General features: G+C 40.2%; 2 protein-coding genes across 2 annotated transcripts; one reads left to right on the top strand and one right to left on the bottom strand.

The window, feature by feature from the left end:
• The first annotated feature begins 120 nt into the window (after nt 1–120).
• Nucleotides 121–16,915, top strand: LOC138049016 (uncharacterized). Its single transcript, XM_068895129.1, has 7 exons — nt 121–278; nt 7,181–7,641; nt 8,645–9,464; nt 9,818–10,088; nt 11,181–12,066; nt 12,417–12,881; nt 14,189–16,915. Exons 1-7 carry the CDS (start codon nt 230–232, stop codon nt 15,335–15,337), a joined length of 4,101 nt encoding a protein of 1,366 aa, XP_068751230.1. The 5' UTR covers nt 121–229; the 3' UTR covers nt 15,338–16,915.
• On the bottom strand, nt 16,179–21,990 carry LOC138049017 (uncharacterized). Its single transcript, XM_068895130.1, has 6 exons — nt 21,893–21,990; nt 21,111–21,292; nt 19,758–19,842; nt 18,955–19,107; nt 18,589–18,669; nt 16,179–18,076 (listed from the first exon to the last, which is right to left on the bottom strand). Exons 1-6 carry the CDS (start codon nt 21,965–21,967, stop codon nt 18,071–18,073), a joined length of 582 nt encoding a protein of 193 aa, XP_068751231.1. The 5' UTR covers nt 21,968–21,990; the 3' UTR covers nt 16,179–18,070.
• Nucleotides 21,991–21,994: the final 4 nt, after the last annotated feature.

Genomic DNA, 21,994 nt, shown 5'->3' with positions numbered 1-21,994 from the left:
CTTACAATTTACACGACCGCTGAGGGATAAATTTCAATGTTATGTTAAGTCAGGCGGAAACGGGGCGGAGTAATTGCCATTGAGCCAGCGGATATAAGAGCGAAAGCGCGTTTATTCATATAAACTGATTTCAGTGGGCATTGGGTCTCTTAAGACTTATCGACCAACACTGTGAAAGCAGTCTCGAGGAAAACAGTCTTGAACCACAGGTACGCCTCGTAGCTTGAAAATGCGGCTTCTCGTGTTCGTCATTTTCTTCGCCAGAGCAGCAATTCATGGTAAGGCAAGCTCATTCCATACTCTTTTTTTGCTGATTTACTCCCAGTCATCGTTGCCGAAGTATGTTGAAGAGATATTAAATTGTTCGGAGGATGTTGTGGTTATTCAGTTCTAAATTATTTTCCAACAAAAGCATCCTGTTTCACGACCTCTAAGTGTAAGAGACCAGTAAATTAAAGCTGCCAGGGAAAAAGATTTGCTTCAAAGAGCACAGGAGAGCCATGCATACTTTTGCAAAGACAATCCCGTTGGCCGATGAGGCGTTTTTCGCATTTACAAACCACTAAATCACCACAACCTAGCTGCGAAGAAGGGTTGAACCGGGCTACAAGACAGGAGGCAATTTTAATTGAACGTAAATACAGTTTAATTAGTTAATACTGAATTGATTTGTTGCGTAAGAACACCAGTGTTTCAGAACTTCGCAAGGCGGCCATCGTCCAAAACAGTGTTAAAAGTTAGCAACGACGAATGTAAGATAAGCGAAATAATTTCGCTTTTTAAACTTGAGTTCTTTATAAGTCGCCGGTTTCAGTTTTGAGTAAATAAATCTACTTTCATTTGCAAATAGAGTGTTTAATGTTGGTCCTTTTTTCAGGAAAATAAAATTAGCCAACATTTAAATAAACTGAACAGACATTTGTGAGTTCAACGTTCGGGTAATTAGTAGGAAAGTACATTAAAACCCACAAAGTAAATGCCACGTGAATTGGTAGTTACGTTAAAGTTATCGTTTATCGCTGAAGGAATTCCAACTCTTTTTAGCGATATTGGACGGGCCATTTACAAAAGAAAACATATATAAACCTAAAATTCCAGTAAATATTGTGTCGTTTAGTTCTTTGATCGAGGTAAAGCTCTTCGCTCGATATTGAACTCGATATTCTAAACGAAAAAAAAATCTAGTTAATTGAGTTGATTAAATGATCGAGTTTTTTGTAACAGTTTCCAGTAGCCTGGCGATTTCTTTGTGCCATCGAAGTTACACTAAAATATCAACGTTTGTGCATTGAAGAGTTTCTTGTAATTTCGAGAACTTCGGAAAAAAACGTCGGAAAGGTTACCTCATTTGAACCGCGACATTCTTATATAGTGTAATGTGCGGTGGTTATTAAATACAAAGAAACCACTCCATTCCTTCGGCCCTAGCGATTTCGCCGAAAGCAATTTCAGGCAGGAAGGGATGTAAGTAACCCGTCTCGGTTTTTTAAACGAATTTTGTTAATGCAACCGCATTCATAAGTGACCCGACGTATTTCGCTTAAACAGCAAGGAAGATAACTTTCCTTTTTGTAAAGTTACAAAACTTAAGCAATTACAAAGGGTCTTTTTTCTTAATTTTCTTCAATTGGTACTTCGTTACTAGCCAAAATATTAAATTATGCTGTATTATTTCTCAGTTTAAGGAAAAGGAACAATACATGGGCAACGCTTATCTTCTTATTCATTGGATCACTACCATGAATATTTGACTGAGTTTCGTAGAGGTTATTAAAGGCGTCTTTGGTCTTTAAATAGAAGTTAATTTTGCTAAACTCCTTACAGTCATTGTATCGAAGTGACTTTAGGTATGATTTTAATTATATTGAAAGCTCTTTTGTTGTTAGTTCAATGTTGCGAGTTTTCCTGTTTTCCAAATACAAATTAGTTAGTTAGGACAATCTTGTGTTCAAGTTAAGTGTCATTTAAAGGCTCTCTCGAACTTCGCCGGATTATCAAATTTAAAAGAATGCCATATTAGTTGCGACAAAAGCCACTTGTAAATCAAAGTATATTAAAATCTCGAAAGAACAAATATGAAACATGTACCAACATTTTCTTCCTTTTTTTCTAAACATATTGCAAACCTAGGAAGGTAAACAGACCAAAAATACGTGAGCATGGTTGTAAAATATCTGCTCTTCTTCCAAGAGTTTTCCGAGTGCATCTCGAGACGTAATGTCTACATTTTAACAACGCATGTGATTATTGGGAAATGAGCAACTGGTCTTTGCATAAAAAAAAATCGAGTGCTCATTTTTGCTGTTATTTTGAACATCGAGTCGAAGGTGTAATTAAGTACTTTCCAAAGGATATCTTCGTTTTGAGTTGATGAAACAAGGTGTACTTTGCAGCTTAAATTTCCAAATTTATTCTGTAGTTTATAGTTATCATAACAATATAGCAACTGGAATGTTAATAGAAAAAGTATGTGCAAACTCATTTTTCGTCAGACCACGCTAAAAAGATTAAGCTTTTAAGTATTTAAACTTTTAAACAGAAGGGCCCCAAATATTAAACGAAATTAATCTAAGTTGTCAAGATGTTACTGTAAACACGATTGGCTGAGAGCGCAAGTGTCACAGAAATATTACAACACCTAATGACAATTATTAGACTTCAACAACCAAATTAACTTCAAGACGGAAAAAGACAAAATGCAACAGAAGAAAACGATGGAAATTGAAGAAACAATTCGAGAGATGAATGCGAATTTCTTCAACAGCAAATAAATGTCAATGGTGAAAACGGAGATTTTCTGGCTTAGCTAAATTAAAGCGAAAGTTTATAGTTCGGCTGACGGCGAGTTTTGACAATTCCAAGGAAAGAAAATTCAACAAAGAGCAAAAGACGAGGGATTATTTTTCGAGTAAGATACAATCTCGGAAAATTTCTACATGCATTTCACCCGTGACTGATATAAAAAAAAGTCCGCTTGCGTTGGGCAACGAAATCATACATTAATACTGAAACACTGCTTCTCTGCAAATGATGACAACAAAATCATGCCAAATGTCCGTCGTATCTTTTCGTATGCAGAATGCAGGATAATATTTGCGGATTATTATTTTTCGATATTTTGATTGTCGTCGAAAAATCAAAGTCAGTTCTCTTGTTAAGTAATGGCACATTTGCGTCCTTGGTGAACATCGAACCGATTGCAACTTTTGAAATAGCTATCACTGAGTAACTTCTGTAGCACATTCAGGGACAGATGTGGAATATTCGCTCAGTATTAGCTTAGACAATTTTTTGACCGGAAATAGCGTCAAGGTTTTGTATTGTGTTCCATCATTGAACCAGACGGTGGAATGCTTACCCACCAAGCCAGTGGATTTTTACTGAAGAGCTGTTGAAAAACTGCAGCGCTCCGACCTTGTCGAGAACTGACCTTTCTAGAACAAATAAATGAGTAATAAAAAGAATAAATAAACTTTATTTCAGTGCAAAGTTATTTAGCATTAAAAAACTGCTTGTCACTGGGGACAAATCAAAAAATTTGAATTAAAAGAAGTGTTGTTTTTCGGGGAATCAGAGGGGCTTCTCGGAGGGCAAATAAAAACTTTGTGTATAACGTTATTTTCAGTATCAAATCCTAAAATTCAACATAGGATTCTAGAAAACACAAAATCATTCCTGTCATTGCTTGGCTATGGGAAAGCATTCTCTGATTCATGAACACCTAACGGATAAATTAGGCTTCACCAAACTGCGCTTTGAAATTAATTGTGACACTAGGAAAGACACACAAGCTAAGGCATGGAAGGCAAAGTTTCCGCGATTTTGACGTCAGTAAATATTTTCGGTCGAGCATTTAACGTTATTAAGCCTAAAAAATCACTTGGCAAAATAAGGTTTTCTTCTGCTAAAATATTATGAGTCTGAAATGAGGAACTAAAAGTAGTCCATGATGAAATCATATCCCTACAAGTTGGTTTTGGAAAATTGTTTATGGTTTGCCGCTTTAGTTGCTGAAATTGTTGATGGCTGATTGCAATGCTTCTCAAACAAACAATTTATGTCTACTTAAAACGTTCGAAACAACTCAGAAGGATCCATTCAAGTTTTTATTAATGTAGACATTAAAAACCCTTTACTCGGTTACAGCTGATTTTCGCTTTTGAAAGGTGCCGAATAGAACAGATGTAAATTGGCGCTTAACATAACAATTTGGTTGATGATATTTTAGATGAGTCAGAGAAAACGTTTCTTACTTTTTAACGTCTCACAACACTGACTTGCTTTAAAACACTGTGGAACGATCGATGGAAAAAGAAGCCACACGCTGCTCACTTAGGACGCTCAGAGTAGGGCACACAGTTTAGTTGTTCTGGTGTGATTTATTGGGCGACATAAATTGGCCTGATTAGCAGCTACTGCAACAAGGGCAAAGCTAATCAAAATGAATGAAAGGGTTTAGTTTGTCAAGACCTTTTGGCGCTGCGTCGGTGGGGAAGTGAAATATCAACTGAGTTCATATTGAAAATTAACCACCGCAAAGAAATTCGAAAGCTGACGTTTCGAACGTTAGCCCATTGTCAGAGCGAATAGGTAAATTAATCAAAATAAAACTGAATAAATTGTTTTTAGTTTTTGTTTCTTTTCCCCAATTGCATTGTTTCTGTTTGTTAACGGTGTAATTTAAAAGCCCTTAAGCTTCTTTTCTCCATTTTCAGGGGTTAACTTAATTTGAAGATGTCTAGTTTGGAATAAACCTGAAGATCACTGTATGAAATTTCCGCCCTTTTAAGCCCTCACTTCCAACTCTTTAAAAGGAACCTCCAACAAAAAATAACTTAAAATCATAGGAAATAACCGTTACAGTCAAGTTTGTCTAAAGTATTTTCAAAGAAAGTGTTTGTATCCGAAATAAATAAGTTTAAGGATCGCCCATTTTTGTTTTCAAATATCGCGGGCGCCGCCATCTTGAATAATTGTGACGTATTACGGTTGCCCTATTGTTATTAGCAAAAGCTCCTTTAGTCAGCCGTTAGACTAAACCAGCCTTCAAAGCAACTGGGAAGTTCTTTCTTGTGTTGCTTTTTCCTTGAAGAGCGCTTTATAATTGAATGTAACTTTGGAAATGCTTTGATCATGCGTTGCGCCGCCCAGTGATTGATTTAAAAAACTCGCACCACATTCTCAGCCAATGAGATTGGGAAGCAAATAAACAAAACCAGTAAAATGTCACGTGCTTGTCCTATGCGTTGCACGAACTCAGTACCCGCGGCATGTATTTGGTCTGCCTTTTGATTGGCCCATTTAAGTGACAGCGTTCGTTGTGATGGGCTAAAGTAAGACCTTGGTTTTGGTTAAAGCACGCATCATTTATTATTAACGTTTTTTACCAAGCATTTCTGGACACTGGTGAATTATCGTAGGGTCCACCAGTTTCTCCTTCGTTCAATTTGACAAATATTCACCGAAGTGGAGGTGAATAGTGGTGGAATTTTACCGAGCCGCGAATTGTTTTAGTATATACCACCCAAGTTGAATAAAAAGCGAACCAAAAAACCACTGTAGTTTTATAAAATGTGGTCGGAAATTTCAAATCTCGCGCGCCGGCTACTCGTAGGTGAACAGTACTTGGATAATCTCCCCCGAGTTAGCCAATCAGGGCGCGAGGAGAGCGCTATTCACTTGTGTGGTAATATTAAAGATTTCTTTTTTTTTTGGTAGTATTAATTTTTCGTTACTTGTATTATTGTGTTGACGTGATTTGCTATTTTCGTTATTTTTGTGATTGAACGAACGTTTCATTGGCAAAGCTTACTTCAAGATAGAAGGGAGCTTCAAGCACGCTCCTTTTTGAGAAGCGGACAGCAACAGGAAGTGAGCTGTTTTCCCTTTTAACTTGTCTTTACACAAACACATTTACATTACTAAGTATGGTTTTTCCATTAGAGATGATTAGTATAAAAATCTGGGAGACACCACTGTCCTGGTAAGCAAAATGTTCTCTTCCGGTTGACGTCCGCGTCTCAAAAACGCGCATGCTTACGCTCCCAAGTGATGTATTTGTTTACTTGAGATCACGAAGTGAAAGTTGGAAAGATCATCACAGTTAGTCCAGCAATTTAATCAGTTGCAAAGGACGGAGCCCGAAAAAATTCAGGCAAATCCATTACCATGCAATTGACCTGCACTTTCTCCACCAACTGAGCTATCAAGCCCGTTAGGAATTGGCCAATAGGCCAGTTTCGTATTCTAACGGTTGGACTGGATCTAGCATGAAATGGAGGCTAATGCGGGCAAATTAATTTGCGTTTGAAAAGATTTGCACGCATTAGCCTCCATTCCATGCTAGATCCAGTCCAGCCGTGAGAATTGGAAAATGGTCTATTGCGAGTTCAAGTTGATCCTTTGCGAGCAAGAGTCCATCACCCAAGAGTAAGATTTACCCAAATTGACCCAGTCCCCATATGCGTAAGAAGCGTGTCAAAAGTGTGTTTTCACATGACGTCACGGGGGCCATGTTGGTTTTCCTAAACAATGGAATGGCGGCCATGTTGGTGTACCCAACTAATCCTCCGGGAATTGAGCTCTATTAGAGCGGTTTTCAATTGAGTGTCGAAAGTAATTAGCGAATTGCTTTGGTTTATGATTACTTTACTCACTGATTGGCTCAAAGTTCTCGCGCCACTTTTTCAACCAATGAGAAGTGAAACCAAAACCAATCTTGGCTCGCGCGTGCACATTTTCCCGCGCTTTGTGTCGGCTACGTGTAATTACTTCGAGCTTTGATTGGTTTACTGGATTGTCTCCGTACCTTTTGATTGGCCAAAGCAATTACTTTGGTTTTGGTTTTACGACACTCGATTGAAACTCGCTCTGTCGTGAAACCATTTTCTCCTGTTTCGGTGTAAAAACAAAGTTACTGATTATGTGAGTGAAATCACTCTATTTTAAAACCAGGTTTTGCGGGAAAATAAAGAATAGACCAAATCGGCTAACTCAATTTTGTACCAAATTCAAACCCAAAGTCGATTTGTTTATTTTCCGGCAAACTTTGGTTAAAAATAGACACTTTTCTGACTCTGATGGGGACGAACCTGATACGAGATTCTTGCTCTTGTGTAATGGACCCTTGGTGCAAGTTTAACCATCGTTCAACCTTTAAAAGCAAGGATATCATTTCTAGGTTTGGAAGACTCGTTCACCATAACAACTGATGAAGACGAGCCAGTGACGTTCGACTTTCTCAAGTACAACAAGGCTTCTATCAAACTCGCGCCAAAAGTCGCCATTGTCCATCAGCCTAAATATGGAGCATTTGCGACTGCGTCGGACGGGAGTCTCAATGTACAAAACGAACTGTGCGATGCTCATGCAACGTACATTCCTAACATGGATTTCTCAGGCGAAGATGTCTTCGTGTATTCGTACCTTTATGAAAACCTCACCACGACTTCCGATGGAGAGCTTCTAGCTAGAATCCTTGTTCGACCGAAGTCCGATACTATAATGGCACAATCTGATGAAGTCAGCATGACTACGGAAGATGGACACTTGCACATTCCAGTATTGCAGAATGACTACAGTAAGGACAGATCAGCGGTGTGTATAACAAAAGAAGAGAAGCATTACTCTGAAGATAAACAGGTACAAGAATCTGTCTTGGAGGACATTTATTTCAAAATCATTTCTCCTTTTCAGTGACACACTCGTCTATCGCCTCGTGTGCCACTTTTTTGTTCTTACCACATTTTGACGTCATCTTTATCAGTTTATTAATGTTTCATATTTTAACAATAGCCCACTTTCGATATATTAAAATTCGGTCCTAAACAAAAGGCATCATCTCGAGGCTCTGGGGAACAAATATAAAGATTTGTATGAGTTTACTCCCCAGAGTCTTGAGATGATACCTTTTTAAGTTTTGTTTGGGACTAAAATTTAATATATCGAAAGTGGGCTGTTGGATCTATCGTTGAAATCCTATGTTCACTTACTAGTTTTAAATTAACTTGTAGCTGAATTAACAGTCACTTCCGAGGATTGAAACGTCATACTCTTAGAAGAAACATATTTTATTCAACTCTCCTCATTGTTGTTATTGTCACAATCATCGTTTAATTAACTCTATCATTCTCTTCCTTGTCTTCCTCGTCGTCACCTACGAAGTCCGCTTTACCAAGAGATGTTCTACCCATCCACGCCTTCAGTATAATTCATTAGGGCCGTTTATACGAGAGAAAACAGGCCGCGGCTTACAAAGACGCGAACACCCCATTTAATGATACAGAATCGAAGTTCACGGCTTACTCCATCCGTAGCTAGCTCAAGCCGCGGTTTATCCTGGCTTCGGGGTTTTGGGCTGTGCTTATCTTGGCCGCGGCTTGCTTTAGACCTGAAAGTATTTGTATGAATGTACTCAAGAGTCATCCGCAGCTTGCTCAAGCCCTGGACGACTCCTGTGCATGAGCTTGTTTCGTTATTATACCCCAGACTTCCTTTTTTCCCGAGAAAAATGGCGAGCGCGAGCAATGAATCATGAATCATTTATACGTCTTATGTAAGCCGCACTCGTATAAATGGCCCAGTTCGCGTATAAACGGCTCTAATATCTGACAAAAAGTTGTTGCTCTTTGTTTTCGTTCTGCAGGTAAAGTTTGAGGAAATAGCCGAAATTCTTGGCATGACAGCCATCCAGCAGAAGCCACCTAAAGCACCAGACTGCCTGTTCGACCAGTTTGATCCAAACCTGAAAATCTGGATTCCTGGATCGTTTTGCATAGTTGAGATCAGCTCGGGGGCTGCAGCAACCGCTGACTATGACGGTGACGGGCTCATGGACCTTTACTACGCGCGCATGGATGGCCCAGATCAACTGTGGCGTAACCTTGGCAACGGGACGTACCAAGACTACACGGCCGAAGCTAACCTGAGCTCAACCGCTTTCCATCGTTCCTCAGCAGTAGTTTGGTTAGATATTGACAACGATGGGGATATGGACCTGTACATAGGTACTATGGCTGAAAGCAGATTCTTTCTGTATGTAAACGACGGTATGGGACATTATACAGAGGAGGCTGAGGAGAGGGGCCTCGCGTTGCAGCCTAAAATACCCCCCTACAAAACAAGCACCATGACCATAGCAGTTGCGGACTATAACAAAGACGGCTGGCTGGATATTTATACAACCGAGTGGTTACCGCATCTCGACCTCAGTTTCGATTACAACAACGCCTCGCACTCAAACGTCAAGTTGCTCAGAAACCTCGGCGCGGAGGGCAAGCCGGGACACTTTGAAGACGTGACAGAACGAGCAGGATTGGCCAAAACCGCAGAGCCCACTGTGGACGCGGACAGGTTTGGTGGTGTAGATGTTCGCTATTACGGTGTTATGAACACTGGGTTGATAAAGGATATCCTTCCAGGACCTTTTAAGCTGGGAGCCCTATTCACAGATTTGGACGATGACGGTGAGAAATTCCCACGTTCTATAACTTGATTTAAGCCCTCACCCGCCCCTCCCCCCCCCCCCCCCACAAAAACCCCATTCCAATGGGTCGTTCGTTTTACCAAATATGTAATAATGACATAGATTTAGGCCAATAGTTTTCTTAGCTGCTTTCTGGGGATGTTCACCTCACAAAAAAATTGTCCCCCTCTAGCAAACCTACAGAGCCTAAAATGATGGGATCATTTTAACTAAAGCATGACCTAACCAGTAATTTTTAAGTATGCAAGATCTCTTGCACAGTAAGTCTGGTGATCGGGGACCAACTTAACACACGGGTTGGCTGTTTTGATAACGATTTAAGTACTTCTTTAGGATACCAAGACCTTGTCACCACCGGAGATTTTAGAACAAGTGATGTTTACTGGAACAATGGCGACGGAACATTCACCCGAGGAACAAAGGAGGCGAATTTAGGCACGGACGAGAATGGTATGGGCATTGCAGTGGCCGACTATGATATGGATGGACGTCAAGACTGGTTTGTTACCAGTATTTACATGTCGAAAGAACAGATGGAGCCATTTAGAGATGTGTATCTTGGCGGGGGCTTTATTTTTGGCCACACTGGAAACAGGCTTTATAGGTTTGTAGGGATCTTAAATGGAGTGTAGTAAAGGGGACTGTTTAATTTATCAGGTTGAAGGATCCTTGGTGGTGAATCATCGTTGCGGCATGTTCTGCTGCTTGATGATATTCTCCTTACTTGGTGTAGGCGTCACAAAATGACCCTCTAACCATTACCTTAAAGTGCGACTATGATAAAAAAGTCACTTCCTTTTTTTCTTCAGATTTTGAAAGTGTGCTTGCTTAACGGCTGACTAGCAAAGTTTTAAGCTTTGTTTTTTTATTCAAAGGCTGTTTACTTTAATTGTAAATTACTCACGTTCAAAACTGACCGATTGGACCTCAGAGGGTTGGAACTAGGGAAAGTGACGTCATTTACTCACTAGTTTAAAAATTCAGCGTGTAAACCCAGCTTATTATATATGCAAAATACAGGTTTAAAAGTCTGAAATCCAGAAACTCCGGTGCTGCATATTAATTCAGAGTTAACTGAATAGAGTGTAATGTGAAGTGCTAGATTTCAATCCCATATGAACCATGTGAGCGTTAGCCCTACTGATGGAAATGGGCCCACACAAGGACAGAGAAAAACTCTGACCAGGGTGGGAATTGAACCCACGACCTTCGGGTTAGATCTCCGCCGCTCTACCGACTGAGCTTCAAGGTCAGACGGGAGCAGGCCGTTCTTTAACTAATGAGTCTTTGACGTCATTTTCTCTTCGATCTAGCTCCCTCAAGGTTTTAAAATTAGTAAGATTATTAAATTGGAAAATTACAGTTCACATAAACTGGTGTCTATTTTAAATCAAGGATTAAAACTTGGGTCACCAAAAAGTAATGTATGAAGTTCTCGGGCTTGAGGAGACAACTTGTGACAGTACCCTGAATCTCATCACGCATTTGTATTGGACATGTATGACATTTTCTAAACCAATTTACTGGCAAAAAGTCAAACAATCTAATGAGGCCCCTCAAGGGATTTTGGGTAACAAAATCAATCCTTATTCAGTTACTCAAAAAACCTCTGACAGATTTTTGATCCCATCTTGTAAACTAATCACAGAACACCACAAACTAAATATCTACTTTGTCAACTGTTTTACTTTCGCAGAAACGAAGGTGGACGCAAGTTCTCCGATCGAACGGATGAGGTTGGGGTTCGCTACGGAAACTGGGGCTGGGGCTCAGCTTTCTTCGACTACGACAATGATGGGGACCTGGACCTGATTCACACCAATGGTTTTGATGACCCGGATGTCACTGACACGGACTTTCTTCACCATACGCCGACGCTTCTCTATGACAACATGTTTTTTGAAGACAATAACGGGTCTGCCCGGTTTATGGAAACCGGTTTTCGAAAAGGCATCTCCGATGTTTTTGACGGAAGAGGTGCTTTTGTTTTCGACTACGAAGAAGACGGCGACTTGGATGTTTTCATCTCCAATAATGCAAATCGGCCGGTTTTCTATCGCAATATCGGAGGAAATAAACAAGATTACATTCGAGTCACTGTCCTTGAGGCCAGTGTTGATAGGGAGAGCATCGGCGCAATGGTGTATCTCTATTCACCGAAACTGAAGAGAGAAGTCATGCGCGAAATTCGAAGTGTATCAGGGTTCTCCGGTCAAGGCGAATACGTCGCACATTTCGGGTTAGGTTCGGAAACCGAAGACACCTTCCGAATCCGCGTTTACTGGCCAGTTACAAACAATACTCGTATTATCCATAACGTTACTCGTCGTTCCTCGGTCACCGTTCGGGACATCTGGGGACATCGCAATGCTGTGGAGGAGACCAAGTCTCCGAGTGAGTCGTCACCAAGGTGTACTCGGCTACTGGTAAAAGAGGTCGCCCGGGCACCAGCGCATGGGCAACTGGTGGTGGGTCCCAAGCACGTGACGTATTACCCTGATGCAGATTTTGCTGGTGAAGATAGCTTCAATTATGCTGTGAGTGACGGTGTGAATTCAGCCATCGCCACAGTCAACGTCAAGGTAAAGCGACACAAGACCGCAATGCGTGCAAGTTTAACTTTTAAACTGTGGGATCAAGTTGAAGATAACTATTATTCACGATACGAGTCTGAAATAACCGTGGAGCGTCGGATGTTCGTACAGTATAACCGCTCAGCAACAATATTACAGTTAAACACTCAAAATATCGTGACATTGTCCCTGTAAGTCCTTAGGGGGTTTAAGTTGTTACGATATCCATTCAATGTTGTGGGCATTTTGCGTGTCATGAAAATGCTTTAAATTGTAGGACATAATCGCATTAAAATATAAGGACCTACAATTCCCACTACATGAATCTGATTTTGTGAACCTTCATTGTCGATTTTCAGGTTACCAAAGTGGACACTCCACCTCCTTCCCCAGAGCAGTTAGCAGAAAAGTTCCCTCGCTTGGATGCAGTCAATAACAACCCCGACCACCCCGACTGGGGAAAACCATTTATGCCGCTACTACGCCTACTCCCCTCAGCTTACGACGATGGCTTCGATGCGCCCGCGGGCTCAAACAGATCGAGCCCACGACTTATTTCAAACGTCGTTTGTGATCAGCGGATTGACGTCTTCAGCGAGCCCGGCCTCAATGACTTCCACATGCATTTTGGTCAGATGTTAGCCCACGATACCGACTTTGCTACACCGTATGCAAATTTCCTGACCACTGATAACTTGGGCATTCCCATTCCGGAAGGAGATCCGTGGTTTGACCCGCATAGTTCAGGAAAAGAGATTATGCGATTCAGACGATCCGGGATCATGCAAACCAGTGGAAAATTACATGGCAGACCAAGAGAACAGGTATTGCTTACTACGATTTACGACACTTACACTTGGTGGGAGCAAAAATTGTTATTTTGTCGAGTTCGTTAGAGGTTTTTAAATTGAGTGTTTGTAATTTTCTTAAAGTGCTGCTATGCCCAAAAAATCAATTTTCATTTTTCTTTAGATTTCAAAACTATGCTAACTAAACATAAGTGACCCAAGTTTTAATCCTTGATTTCAAAAAGATACCTGCTTATTTTAACTGGAATTTTCCTACTTAATGGTCCACCATTACTAACTTTAAAGTCTTGAGAGACCTGGATTGTTTATTTCTATGATTTTCTTACGTTGTCCCTAAAAGCCCCTGGAGGAGCGAGACTACGGGTATAAAATTAATTTCCCTCCCTAATAACGCTTCGATAGGCCTTATACACATTCTTTTGAATTTACTTGCTAATAATATACATAACAAAATTACTCGATTCTGATTGCCTAAGAGCAGTGCAATTTTTTTGTAATCACAGAGCAAAAAGAGTTAATGCAGTGCAAAATTAGTTAATTCCAGTGCAATTTACTCACAGAATTGTCGGTTTTCATTGGCTAATAAACAATAGTGTTTGGTAAGAACCAATCGAATCTTTTGCTTTGGTGGCGTGAAACGTGAACTTGAACTTAAACTTGAAGTCGTGGCTTGCGTCAATATTCCGAACCGGAATTTGCTCTGTAATTTTGTAATGTACATTATATTAAAAAGTAATCATAGGACTTTCCTCGTTCACTTTGGAAATGATCTGCGTAAGTGAGTTTTTCAAAAAGCTCAAATTGCATGAGCCCGCAATACTTTTGAAAAAACCCACTTTTGCAAATTACTTCCAAATTAAACTCGAAGTTGTATGATTACCTACACAAATTAGCCCTTTTTGCGTCGTTCTCAAAATTTAAAAGAATATTTAAATGGTGGCCATTTTGGAATAAAGTCTATAAAGAGTGTTCTCATGTGAGGTCACGACGGCCATGTTAGTGTTCCTAAACAACGAAAAAACGGTAATGTTGGTGTCCCAAAGTAATCCTCAGGGAATTGAGCTCTATTATCATGCAAACGTTTTCTTTTTTTTCGGTGGAAAAACAAGGTTACTGATCGCGTGAGTGAAAACACTCTGTACACCAGTTTCTGGTCACGTTCACCAGCTGTTTTCCACACGAGATTACGTTGTCTATCATTTGCAGTTCAATGCTACTCTTTCCTAACACTAGAAAATGCAGAACTCTGCAAACTCGGTAATTATTTTCGACAGAAATTGCTAGACCATTCCAACAAGTAATATCATGATCTTTCTTTCTAGGTGAACAAGGTCACAGCTTTTATCGATCTTTCGCTTGTGTACGGCTCTGATGACGGTCGAGCTCTGGCTTTGCGAACAATGGAGAATGGTAAGCTTAAACATCAATCTAGCGACATCATCGACTTCAACAAAAAGGAACTCACAAACCTGAACCTGCTCAACGGACCTCGTGACAAAATGCTCGTGTCAGGTGACAACCGAGTGAACGTGCAACCTGGCCTCATCGCTTTTCACACGCTGTGGTCACGTGAACACAATCGGATCTGCGACGATCTTCTCCAGCAGCCTAGGTACCAGAATATGGATGACGAAACTTTGTTCAACCACGCTCGCACCTTGACTCGTGCTAAATGGCAAAAAATTGTCTGGACCGAGTTCCTTCCAACGGTCATTGGGCTTCAAGAGTACGAGAACCTTGGAGAATACAAAGGTTATAACTCCTCGATCCATGTCGGTATATTCAACGAGTTTGGTACTGCAGCTTTTAGATTCGGCCACAGCCAAGTTGGGAACATAATGCCTCGATTGGACGAGAACTGGACCATGATTGGAAGCGGCCACTTATCGCTTCGCGATGCTTACTTCAACCCAGGACGCGTGCTGCGAGAGGGAGGCATCGAGCCGCTGATCCGTGGAATGATGGTACAGAAGGCTCAGAAAGTTGATCTGCAATTTTCTGATTCTGTACGCAACTTTTTATTTGGAACCAATACGATGGGGCTTGATCTGGTGGCTATTAATATTCAAAGAGGAAGAGATCACGGCCTTCCAGATTACAACACCGTGCGAGAGGGTGTGGGTTTGCCAAAGCGTACTTCGTTTGCAGACATAACCCCTGATAAGACCGTCCATGAGGAGTTACAGAAAGTGTACTCGAGCGTAGACGATATTGATCTATGGATTGGGGGACTGGCCGAATCACATGTGGAGGGGGGCTGTGTAGGGGAAACTTTCGCCCGCATTATCGCTCTTCAGTATCGAGTACTTCGAGACGGGGATCGATTCTGGTACGAGAACACAGACACGGCCTTGTACCAGTTAAAAGACAGGACCACTCTGCCGACTAAAGGCACCAGCATGGTAGATGTGTTGTACAGAAACACAGGAATAAAATGGAAAGGGTCACCATTTTTTGTTAAGGACATGTGACACATTTTACCAAAACCCAGTTGAAAGTAGCACACGGCTCGTTGATAAGATACTGTCAATCAATCAAACTAAGAGAATTCTGTATGGACATGTGACAGTTAAGTGATCGCAATTACAGTAACATGTGACCTTCAAGGAAACTTGACCTTAACCAAATCACCACGGAATCGAGGTCGATAAAAATCAGTTACTTTGGGTTTATTATTCACGGTACAGTTTAGTCGTCTTTATAAAATACAATCAGACGAGAAGATATGTCTGAGAAATTAACTCTGTTGGATTTCCTCACCAGGAATGTAATGACACAAGAGACACTCTTTAAGTAGCTTTTAAATGATAGCATAATAATCAGTTCTCTACTCAAGCTACTTTTATAAAAAAAGAAGTTTTCTGTTTTTGAAATGGACTAGATCTTTTAAATTAGCAATGAATGTCATTTAAAAATCGGATTGTGAAAGGGTGGCCAGTTTAAAGCACGGTGAAAGCGTGTGAAGATAAGTAACGAGGTTGCGTTTGATTGGACAAAAAAACAGCAAGTTTTCTCTAAGAGGTTAATACAAATTGAAGGCATTTGAAGATGGCGGAAAGCCGCTGATTAAGAAAATCGAAGTAGCACTTGCTGTAAAAAATGTTATTTTAGTGAAAACCGAATCTTACGCGGGCATAAAGAGTTTTATTGTTGTTTTTGCATCAATTAGGCAACAAAACTGTCGACGACAAACGGCCATTTATCCTTATGATGACAGACGTTGTTAAAAATCGCTTTAGAGTGCAAATTTGTATGCGTCTCTTTGTTTGGACTGCGCTTGAATGCTTTTGAAGGAGGAATTTTATTTTTTCGTTTATCAAAAAGCGAGACAAGCGAGTGCGTAATAACCAAGGTTAAGCTTGGTCCCGTCTTCTTAAGAGTCCAAATGCGAAGTGCGCGAAGTGAAACTAATTATTTTACGTCTTAGATATTTAGAGCACTTTCATAGGCCCGTTGAGTGGGTCGTATTCTACGGAACTGCGCATCTGAACTTTTTTTGCTTCATAAGAAAGAGCTAGAGACGCCGTCTTACTATCCTCGCTTTCTCAGGCCAAATTACGGCTCCTTGTTTTTGCAGTTCATTTTATGCCCCTCGTGGTTCGTAACTTACTCGGGCTGCTTCGACCGAGTAAGTTACGATCGTCGAACTCAGCTAGATATCTTCCCATTGCAACGATTTTCCCCTTAGACCCTTCTTGAAACTGAAGCTGAAGTTGCTATTACCCCATTTTACTAGCGTATTTTTGTATGATTATCTACTCGAATATTTTATGTAGCCACATCTGTACATACTCAAGTATACGTATTTATTATAACCACATTAAATGTCAACATTTTGCTAGACTATTATTTTTTGAAATGATGTATTAATCATAACAACAGGGCTTAGAGGGATGCTAACCAGCATCTAGTTAAAGTTCTTCGAGGTTTGTGTTTGAGACTATTAAAACGGAAACACAAATCATACGATCTTTGAAAAGCATCAAGAATTCCAAGCTTGCTTGGTTTCTTTGTAAGAAAGACGAAATAAATTTGATGTTTTTTTAGGACTGACTGAGAATCGGTTGTTTTGAAAACGACACTTGTAAACCGAACCCGCGGGACACGCCGGGTGTAAACATGCGTTGAATGAAGTCCCGAGAGTGATTCAAATAGAACTTTTCTCGTCAGAGGCTCAATACATTGTCAAGCAGACTGTTGAGGAGAAAAAGAAATTTATCACCTGGGTTTTAATTTTATTGTTTTATTATTTTCCAAGTACTTGCCCTCCATCTATATAATGATTCTTGGCAAGAGGTCAGCGGCCTTACTAATAATACTGTTCCAGACCCTAACGGTAGTAGGGAAATTCTCATAACGGACATAGAAAGTAATGAGGAACTTTATATAAGTGTCTAGTCGTTCTAGCGCTGGAGCGCTAATTGGGAACACTGTAAACTGAAATTAACAATTAACGCAAATCAAGCAAAAATGTTGGTTTTTGAGGAGAGGGGAGACCGAATTACCCAGAGAAAACCTCTGGGTGCAGAGTAGAGAAACAAAAAATTCAACCCATATATGACGCCAAGTCTGGGAAATGAACGCGGGAGTAGCTGTGCTCTCACCACTGTGCCATTCCTGCATCAGTAAAGGGGTGAAAGGGTTAAAGACTCTTCAATATCTAGCTGTGTACAAGAGCCCTTAAGGCTACTAGGGGATATATACGAAATATTGAATGTTGGCTTTTGGAGAGAGGGGAAAACCGGATTATATACTCGTAGTAAAATCTTGGAACGGAGTAAGGAACCGACAAACAGTCTTTGAAGTATCTTGCAAATCTCTGGGTGCCGCCGTTTGCCTTCCTTTCAGTGTGTATAATTCTTCGTATCATTCTTCAATAGTTACATTCAATAGATATGGAACAAAATACCACGAAATTTTAAAATTGCTCGAGGTTAATTTTTCCTAATATTTAGGAGTGGTTTGTCAAGGAAGTGCTGAATGATAAAGTATACAAAACACAATAAAATTTAACAAAAGTGATTTTAAAGCGAAGAGCGCTCTAACTGTTGCATGGTGCACAACTGCGCCACAAAAGCACAAAGGTTTTTACGAAGAGGAAACACAGATATTTCAGTTTATTTTACCACTACCGAGGAAATGAGGAGTTTTGCCCGGCTATTGTAATTAAGGCGGTAAAGGAGCATTTCTCTCTGTTTCTTGAATTAATCCTAAAACAAAATAAAAGTAATCTCACTGTAGAGTAAATTATGTAATACACAAGCCAGCGAATAATTGTTATTGCATGCAATGAATGGAAACTCAGTTCGCCATCCAGTCAGTCAATTTTCACAACCATTACGTCTCGACACAGAGAAAACCACTGACAAATTCCACTGGCGCTTGGACCGTAAGCTCCTCGTCAACCTCGTTCCCAGGGTCTTTATTGTCGTTGTCCTCATCGACAAAGAGACCGTGGGAACGTATTCTCATGCCGTTTAATGACACACTTTTAGCAAAAAATAAACTTCGTCCGGCGAACTTCGTAATGAATCGTTTCTCCGAGTTCAATTAGCATAAATATTTAAACAATGCAAGGTACGGAAATATAGGGACGGCGTTCCTATCATCAACTTAGACAATATAGATTGTCCTACGTTAGACTGTACTCATCTTTCACATCACTGTATTCTCGCCTAATGAGTTCAAAATTACACGGATAAAGAGGTATTATCAATCTTACGTTACTCAAGCTCATGTCGTTAACGTCGTCCAAATGGTGAAGATAAAACGAATCTTCTTCGTCACTAGAAAAGTCAGAAGGCTAAAAGAAAAGGACGGAGAGAAAGTCAAGGCAATGTGTTTTAGAGGAAACTGTGTCACGCATGGACTGAAAAACGGCAACACTCATATTAGACTCAACTGCTCAGACAACATTTCCTCATTATGAGAAAACAATAAGCGAGGACAACAAAGGAGGACTGGGTTTTTTTCTGATTATTCCCGAGTCACCATGGTAAAAAAGATAAAGGTCCTTATTTTACAAGGGCCAGTAAACTGATCAACTTGTAGCCCTGGGTGCGCACCTGGGTGCACGGTCTTTACTCACTTGTTTTAATTTGGTCATTTTCCTGTCCTTGTCAAACTTCTGTCGATGTTCCTGAGTTGTCGTCCCATCGATTCCAGGCTCCACGCCGGATATTTTATCATCAGAATCAAGCAAATGGTCTCGGTGTACCTCCAATGCCTTGTTCAGTTGAGTCTGTAAAAGAATTTTTTTAGCTCAGACGTAAAATAAGAATTGAAAAAAATTATTTGATTAATTTTAATTTTGGGTTATAAAGAATTTTACTCAGTCTAAGCTCATCATTACAGGAGGGTGACGTGATGATTTACACTTTCAGGTGATGAGACAATGCATTTGAAAATTGAGGCCATCAATATTGATATTAATATTAATGTTAATCAATATTGATTGAGAGAACATCAAAATCGATTTTTTTCTAAAGAAGTGTAATAAGATAACTCATTAGTCTTACCTGGATGCAGAGTTACTTTGTTAGCTTTGAAACAGGACGCCACAAAGGAAAGTACACGGTTTAGAAGGAACAACACACAAGCAGCGGTGACAAACAAGAGATACGAACGCATTCTTTGAAATTACATGTTACTTTTACTTTGAGTGATGTTCCTTCTAAAGCTCAGATGGCAAAAGAAAAAGAATAAGTACGCGGTTAACTAAGCCCCTACCCTTAAGAAACCCTTTTTGCTATCACTGCACTTTGCAACTCCTCGTGCAGTTTTCAAGTTACAATTTCTGAACTATAATTCCCCATAAAACTCATTTTTTCGCCAGTAGATAACCTACATCAGTCTCTATAACTTAAATATAATCATTGGTGAATTATGTACCTTCAAAGATTGATTTTCCGTGAACATTTTGTGAATGATCTGAGCATGTCCCTTTTTCTTCGTCATAAGCTGTTTGATGAAAGCCCTATAAATAGTGAATTAAATAAGTTCAATTTATTATTTTTAGGGTTAAAACAAGAGTGAATTAGATAAGATTATTGTTATGGCGTAGGTGGGCTCCCCAGAATAGTCACAAACGGGTCTACTTTTAGAATACCCGTTCCCGCGAAAATCAGTCGCCACGTCCCTGAAAAATATGGCAGAAGCAGTCACGCGTGACATGGCTTCTTCTAATTGATTAAAATTGGTGGCCCTTTGTTTGTTTCGCGCGCAAAGTATATCTAAAAACAGATTCATTTGTGACTGTGCTGGGGCAAGATCAACAATCTTATCTAATTCACTCTTGGTTGAAAGTAATTCCTCGATGTTATTTTCCAGCGACCGTTCTAAAATTGCTTGAATTAAATTGTTTCTCTGATATTTTGCCATCTTTTAGCAGAGATTTTTTCGTGAAAAATCACTTCGAACAGTCCATAAAAGCAATTATGTTTGCCGATCTTCACTGAGGCGGCCATTTTTACGAGTCTGGCCTCCTCGATGAGCTTTAAACTTAAGCCCGCGATATGGTCACGTTATACAGGTTACATTGGTGTACATGGAGAAGCGGACGTACGTACGTACGGACGGTTGCATGATGACGTCATAGCTAAAACCAAAATTTTTATGTCGTTGGGTTACCATATTTTCTTAACCATGGTTTTCCGCGAGCGCGGAGCTCTGCTGTGAACCCGATTCTGGGAATTGAACCCGAGCCACATTGATGGGAAACGAATGCTCTCACCACTGCGCCAGCCCTGCTCCACATAAACAACACAAATGAAAGTCTTCGGGACGAGCACACATAATTGAAGTTACAAACAACAGAGATAAGCTTTGAAAAACTGTTGGGATGAACATTTAGCAAAAACCCTAATTGCAATGATCCACTATAATCGTCTTCCATTTTTCTCACCCCTACCTCCTTTTGCATTTGCTGTTTTATTCCCATCAATGCTTTAAGGGGTTATTTTTATACGTTTCACCGGATTTGGTTGCCACTTCCTAGTCGGTGAATTTTATATCGAGCGGTTCAATGCTGGAATGCTCTCCCTGAAATTGTCACTCAATGTGAAAGCTTAAACAGTTTTAAATCCAAAGCTAGGAACCATTTTTATACAGTTTGTAACTGATTCATTTATATATTTAAACCAATTATTAGGTTACTCTAAATAGACGTTTTCAAGATACTATGTTGTAAATTATTACGGAACAGCCCTTTGGGAGCAATAAAGGTTGCTGTGAGTAAAAACGTACCGATTGTCCCTTATCTCTTCTTTCAAATCCTCATTTTCAACCTGCAGGTGTTGCACAGAAACGTCTTCGCTACTGGCCTTCCTTTTCCATGCGTCACCATTAAGGATATTTCTTTCTTTATATAAGTCTTCACCGTTTGTCCTTTCAGCTTTAAGCTGCTCCCTTGGAGAAGACGAATCAATCTGAAATCGGGTTAATAAAAGGATGTTTCAGTCGAACGTTGAGGTTCAACCATTGCAACCTGGTTGCAAACAATAACATCATTGGCTAAAACGAGAAAAAATAATCGCGTTGCACGTGCATGAAATTAGACTGCGAGTAGTCGTCCATCCAACGCGCGGGTGAAGTCAACGTTTGGGTAAAACCGAGAAGGGATTGGGGAGAGGGAGGATAAATCTCGTGTCCAGGCTACCGCCAAGCGTGGCGTAGGTCACTCTCATAGTAACACTCTCGCGCCCGCGTAGTCTAGGAGAGGAAAGACACTGCCCTCAGTCTAGCATGAAATCACGAAATTTGAGTTTTTGATCACAACGTGAGGATACTGTTGCGACCATTTCTTCCTAATTTATATTAGGATACTTCGTCCATATTACACGACGTGCACAAGACGGAATTGCGAAACTATATTTCATTAAGGTGACGTTTTTCTGAACGGCTCTGTCGTAGATCTTAATCCCTATTACCTCCTCAAAACGGGCCACGAAGAAAAAAATTCCACACGCACATGTAACTCGAGTTGTGCCTAATATTAAGCTGAGGGGTTTTTTATTACAAAACCTTACTTTCAAAGCATATTCAACTGTATCCTCACTGTGGAAAGGATCATCATTAAACAGTCCATCTTCCTTGGTTGCCATTGTATAATCCAAAAACTTCTTCAAATC

The sequence above is a fragment of the Montipora capricornis genome, chromosome 5 (genome assembly GCF_036669925.1).
Source record: "Montipora capricornis isolate CH-2021 chromosome 5, ASM3666992v2, whole genome shotgun sequence".
In the NCBI taxonomy this organism is placed as follows: domain Eukaryota; kingdom Metazoa; phylum Cnidaria; class Anthozoa; order Scleractinia; family Acroporidae; genus Montipora; species Montipora capricornis.
Note: the sequence above shows the minus strand (reverse complement) of the source record. Positions and strands in the feature narration are given on the sequence as shown.

Coding starts and splice junctions, on each gene's coding strand:
- LOC138049017 (XM_068895130.1), bottom strand. CDS start 21,967: ATGGCAACCAAGGAAGATGGACTGTTTAATGATGATCCTTTCCACAGT. Junction 19,843..21,110: donor GAAGAGATAAGGGACAATCG/GTACGTTTTTAC, acceptor CACTATTTATAG/GGCTTTCATCAAACAGCTTA. Junction 18,670..18,954: donor AAATGACCAAATTAAAACAA/GTGAGTAAAGAC, acceptor CTTTTCTTTTAG/CCTTCTGACTTTTCTAGTGA.
- LOC138049016 (XM_068895129.1), top strand. CDS start 230: ATGCGGCTTCTCGTGTTCGTCATTTTCTTCGCCAGAGCAGCAATTCAT. Junction 279..7,180: donor CGCCAGAGCAGCAATTCATG/GTAAGGCAAGCT, acceptor TATCATTTCTAG/GTTTGGAAGACTCGTTCACC. Junction 12,067..12,416: donor TCGCCACAGTCAACGTCAAG/GTAAAGCGACAC, acceptor GTCGATTTTCAG/GTTACCAAAGTGGACACTCC.